At 37.9% G+C, this 6,172-nt stretch overlaps 1 protein-coding gene across 1 annotated transcript in view; it reads right to left on the bottom strand.

Annotated features, from left to right (window-relative positions):
• The window catches only part of LOC117124203, a 15,111-nt gene extending 13,618 nt beyond the window's left edge, over nt 1-1,493 (bottom strand). Inside the window, exons 1-3 of the mRNA XM_033270351.1 lie at nt 1,364-1,493; nt 429-511; nt 134-227 (exon numbers count right to left, since the gene is read on the bottom strand). Coding sequence (XP_033126242.1) covers nt 134-227; nt 429-451 — 117 coding nt within the window. The 5' untranslated portion in view covers nt 452-511; nt 1,364-1,493. The remainder of the gene's footprint in view (nt 1-133; nt 228-428; nt 512-1,363) is intronic.
• Between the last annotated feature and the right edge of the window lie 4,679 nt (nt 1,494-6,172).

Here is a 6,172-nt window from a genome sequence, read left to right as displayed (position 1 = left end):
AAGCAAAAAATATTATGGGAATATATTTGTGAAATTCGTTAGACCGAGGTAATAGTATATAATATTTTATGAATAATTTACTAAAAATCACATCTGGAGTGGATCATAAATTTAGTAGCAACTGAGTACTTACATAATCCACAGTTTCATTAAGGTGCGGTTCATTTTCCAGGATGTCTGTTACTGCTGGCCAGTCCTTTCTCTCTATAGCCTGTACTAATTTGTTTCTGTGACATAACAATCAAGCAATGTTTATCAATAAATTGTTTGTTTGCTTCCACATGACATTGTTTATACCTTAAAATTAAGTAAAAATGAACCAGGTTTCTCATAAATGTTAATTATCAGTAATTGTGATCCTTTTGAAATAATTCTCTCATTTGTTTATCTTAATTTATCAAAGTATCATAATACAGAAGCGTACTCACTGTCTCTTAGATAAATACTTCATGGTCACCAGACTGCTTCGTTACTTTCGTATATAGTTGTGACGTCTAGATGAGTGGGATCGCTGTGAATAATGTGTAGTATAGATTCATTAAGCTATGTTAACATATAATTTATGATTTATTTGTGTTTCATTTTACAAGAGAAACGTCCGATCTATACAAAGGCACAAAAGCATGAGAAATAATACATTTATCATTACCAAAAATTAGAATAATAAAATATACAACTTATTGTCGATCGAAATATGAATCCTGTATGAACAGACTAACAATAATTCAATCCATTTGATCAGCCACTCCGAATTTAGACCACGCACAGAAATCTTCCCCCTCTCTCAATGGTGGCGCCAGAAAATGTCAGATGGGAGTACGATGACAACAATGAGAGTGTAATTGACCGGGGCCAGGGGACGACCAGAAAAGCCATTGGAGGAGGTCACTGGTCAGGGGCGAGGCTCCTGGAAGCTTCGACATTTTAGAGATTTGAAGTTTATTTAAAGAAAGTTTCTCCTATCCTAATAAGTTCAGTCTGTCGAAGAATTGTGTTGAGCCCCGAGGATTGATGACCTCTCTCTCGGGACCACACTGCACACCCACCTCGCTGGAGCCACCACTACCCTCTTCCACTTATTTAACGCCAGCTATCCCTGCTGTTCACGTATATGAACCGATACTTTAACATTCCGATTCGTAAAAAGTAAGAGTCGATGGTCCTTCTTATTAATAGGTCCATGAATATAGTATGGGCGTGGCAGTAACGTATAGATATCAGGCCCGTGTCCTGAACAGAAAATATATAATTGGTTTTTTTTTCCTAATGTAGGCCTACAATCCTTTTGGAAAACCATTTCCAAAACCTTACAAATGTAATGGTCAATCATTTATAATTATAGCAAATTTAAAATAAAACTTACGTCGATTTTAGGAACCAAATAGTCTTCGCTGATTTGAGGTCTACTGTTAGTGTCGATTTGTGCTTTTTGTGGCGTAGAAATGAGAGAGAAAGGAGGAAGTAACAGTAGGACAGCCGATAGACGATTTGTCCGTTATATCGCGATTTTTCGATCTTTCTTCGGCATTTGCTTTGCGCAGCGCCACCTATCGTTTCAAAGCGTAACCACGTTTTAGCGTCGCTTAGCAAAATTGCATCAACTCTATTTATAGTTCTCATTAATAAATAAGGCCCGCCCATGGCTTCTTTATATGGTAAAAACATTTCCAAATAAGTCTAGTTTCGGAACCAATCGGAGTTGTTTGGGAAAACCCACGTTAACGCAAAGCATTTATCGATTGAAGTTGACGCATATGAAATAGTGAAAATCTGGTACGACTTGACTAGGCTTTTATTTACAATTAGATGTGTATAAGAGACAGGGGAATCAATATTTTTTTGAAGTGTTGATTTATCATGTTTAATCTTAGTTTAGTCAGGTAAGACCTGTCTCAAATCTGTTCAAAAATTTTTAATCATACTTATAGGCCGTAAAATTCTAGGCAATATTTTGAGCATGTGTGATCACGCGGTAGTCGTAGCTGAGTGACTTTTAGATTTGCACGTCGACATAGTGGACTGCTACGTGATGATGTCATTTTAAGGCACTGCGCATGCGTTACGTCGTCTCCCTCGTCCACTACCAAAATCGAGAACGTGTTCACCTCGTTTTTCCCGTCGTCCTAAATCTAGGACGCCGTGCTCGCTTGTGAAGTTTAAAGATGGAAGATGAAAATATAGTAGCAATGCTGTCTTCACTAGTTCGTCCAACTGAGGCAGAGACAGAGTCTGGGGGAAGTTTCTAACTTGTGTTGAATTAATCTGTATTATTTGCTTTTTAATGCACAGGCAGTTATGTAATTTCTACTGCCTTCGTAAACACAAAAAAGGCTGTGGAAGTTCATGAGCGTGCTTACGCCAGTGTGCATGCAATGCAAACTCGCACCGCAGCGAGCGCAGCCGGCCGGGGAGGCCTGTTAACTATCTGCATCATCGCAGTTGACGCACCGGATGCGCCCTGAAGTATGCATTACATTCATCATTGTTTTAAATTGTTGTCTAGATCAAATTTCTGATAATCTCGGTACCTGAATTCGGCATTTTTGGGTTTATTTGTATTGTATAAAAACATGAATTCCTCATTGTCCAAGACACCTGTAGAATATGCAAAGACGACAATTTCGCGAAGTCGATGAAGGTTCGCCATGACACAGCTGCTTAATAAGGTTGCCTAGCGCGCGCTACATGTCGACTGAAATCTAAAAGGTTTTCATTTGTAGTCAACAGGTAATAGTTGACTACGTTGACACGCATGACTAGTCGACGTGAACCAGGTCCACGTCCACACAATCTAAAAGTCCCTATTGACTGCAGCCGTGGGCGATCCATTGTTGTACTAGCCTAGGAGTAGGCGTCTGACAGTGAAGGCAGACTGATGCTTTGTTAGTTTAGGATAGACCATGTGTACTACTGTATTTATTTCCATCTAATTTCTATAATCATACTGATATTACCAGCCTAGCTAGCTAGCCAGGATTTATTTTAATGCTGTAATATAGGCATATGTGATGTCTATAATATTTGATGAAACATACACAGTAGAGATGTGTATAAGAGACAGCGTTAGACCGAGGTAATAGTATATAATATTTTATGAATAATTTACTAAAAATCACATCTGGAGTGGATCATAAATTTAGTAGCAACTGAGTACTTACATAATCCACAGTTTCATTAAGGTGCGGTTCATTTTCCAGGATGTCTGTTACTGCTGGCCAGTCCTTTCTCTCTATAGCCTGTACTAATTTGTTTCTGTGACATAACAATCAAGCAATGTTTATCAATAAATTGTTTGTTTGCTTCCACATGACATTGTTTATACCTTAAAATTAAGTTAAAATGAACCAGGTTTCTCATGAATGTTAATTATCATTATCAACATTATCATCGTCGTCATCATTATCATCATCATTAGAGTAGGCGTCTGACAGTGAAGGCAGACTGATGCTTTGTTAGTTTAGGATAGACCATGTGTACTACTGTATTTATTTCCATCTAATTTCTATAATCATACTGATATTACCAGCCTAGCTAGCTAGCCAGCTATTAAATTACTCTTTATGGTTTCGGTCCAAATACACCAAAAATATTTCACTATATTGTTAAACTATTTATAAACTTATTTCACTATTATGTTTGTTTTGTTAAGTAAGTTACTTGATGAATTAACCTGATGATGACATAATTAATGTCGAAATATTGAATCCCAACACGATGGCGTGTATTTCAATACTTGGAGTATGTATTATACTTTCTTATCTGAGATTAATCAGGGGACCTTTCGGTTGATGAATTAACGTTTTTTCAAACACCATCAAATTCTGAAAATTTGAACTAATTTCGAAAAATAGGACGCCCTCTCCTAGGCGAAATTTGACACGATTTTTCCAGTGGCTTTCCTACTGGTAACAAGGTGTTGAACAATGGTTGGCTCTTTCGGACTATGCCCCTCAACACAGTAAATATTTGTATAATCGCTCATTCCGCGTGACTTGAATAAAATTAGGGCTAACACCCCAGCTCTCTTCTATAATGCCGCTATTGAATAATACAGAGTTAGGATGGACGCGCAGATGGACGCGGGGCACGTCTCTTCAACATATTTTTAAAGGGGTAGGGGTGGCTCTCCCTCCCTTTTCGGCGGCAATGTAATTTCATAAGTCAATAAGATGAGTTTCCTATCCTAATAAGTTTACAATATTTCGGTCTGTCGAAAAATTGTGTTGAGCCCCGATGATTTATGACCTCTTCCCGTCGGGAGCCCCACTGCCCTCTTCCACTTATTGACGCCAGCTATCCCACTGCGGTTAACGTATACGTAAACAGTAGGAAAATACAGTTTGGGTGTGGCAGTAACGTTTAGGTCGGGGCCTGAAGAGACAATAAATGTTTTTTTTTTTTTTTTTTTTAAGAATAGGCCTACAATCCATTTTAAAAATCTTACAAACGAAATGTTGAATTTAGAATAAAACTAACAAAGATTTTAAGAACTAAATAGCCTTCATTGATGTGATTTCTATTGTTTAGTCGATTTGTGCTTTTTAAGGCGTGTTCAGAAATAACAAGAATAAAAGGAACAAGTGGTTGAACCATGGATATATATATATATATATACATTTATAAAAATTAAGCTCGGTTACGTCGACTCGTTGGGTAAAGGGAATGTCCAGTGTCCACTTAGAAACACCGCCGCCGAGGCCCGTACAAACCCGTATGACAAATCCTGGCGCCACTGGTGACTTCTCCTGGTAGAGGTTATCCCCATTAGTCTGTTGATCTGATCTCAAAATATATTAACAAAAATATAATAAAAATGGAACCTAAAACAAGGCTCTACGTCAATACTCATGTGTCCGGGTCCATTACCTCGATACTCACATGTCCGAATTCTATTATGTCTATACTCACGCCAGGTCCTATCATTACGTCCATTACGTCACGTCACATGTCCGGATCCCATTCTATAATCACGTCACAGATTCGGATCTCACCACGTCCATACTCGCGTCACAGTTCCAGGATCCATACTCACGTCACAGGTACAGAGTCCCATCACGTCCATACTCACGTCACATGTTCAGGGTCCAATCACGTCCATACTCACGTCACAGGTTCAGGGTCCTATCACGTCCATGCTAACGTCACAGGTCCGGGTCTCATCTCGTCTGTAATCACCTCGCAGTTCCTTGTCCCTTTACATCTACTCACGCCACAGGTCCAGGTTCACATCACGTCCATACTAACGCCACGGGTCTAGGTCCCATAACGTCTATACTCACGTCACGGGTCTCTGGTCCCATCACGTCTATAATCACATCACGGGTCCGGTTCTCATTACGTCCACGCCTACATCACATGTCGGGGTGGGGTCCATTGTTGATACTCACGGGCACGTTATAGTCCCTTGAAAGAACATGAATTACAGACAGTGTTCTTTTGCTAGTTATTGAATTAACTGAAAATTTGAAGGATGTCTACCTAATATTATTGATAATAAAGAGATAAGTGAAATAAAGTTATCAATAAATGATTATTCATTATCTTTAATTGTCTTTCAGTTGCTATAAGCCACGTGGTCTGTTTAATTGACAAGAGTCTGTTGCTATTGTGGTGTTACAATTTTTCCATTTAATTTAGTTTTCTTAGCTATCAATGAGATACCGGGATGCTTATGGAAGGTAAATATATCGGCCTACGGTTCAAGTTTAAACGAAGATACTCAGTGATGATACCTAGAGGAAAGGCTTATAAGGCGTCGGTATTATTTTTTATACATTTCATTTAATAATCATGATTTCATGATGTGAATAAAATCTTTTCTTTTATTAAACGAAATTAATAATTGACTATTACAATACATTTTGAACTCTTTCAAACGTGTACCGTATATAATTGAACTCTTTCAAACGTGTACCGTATATAATATTAACGATTTTAAGAACGCCGTGAAAATTTACAAGATGTAGGCCTATATTTTTTGTGTGTTTTCATTTTTGTTTGTTTATCTCTAGTTCCTATATGGCTAGTTCAGGTACAAATAATATCGCAAGATTCTGTCCAAGTTTTATCTGCATGAATTATTTATTTAAGGGTTACTTTGTAAGTTTATTACATATTTTGCATTACTGTCCAACTGTCGACGTCTAATACTAAATTGCTTACAGTTTAATAG

This window comes from Anneissia japonica, unplaced genomic scaffold, assembly GCF_011630105.1.
Source record: "Anneissia japonica isolate Jap-2015-1 unplaced genomic scaffold, ASM1163010v1 scaffold1072_len94636_cov127, whole genome shotgun sequence".
Taxonomy (NCBI): Eukaryota; Metazoa; Echinodermata; class Crinoidea; order Comatulida; family Comatulidae; genus Anneissia; species Anneissia japonica.
Note: the sequence above shows the minus strand (reverse complement) of the source record. Positions and strands in the feature narration are given on the sequence as shown.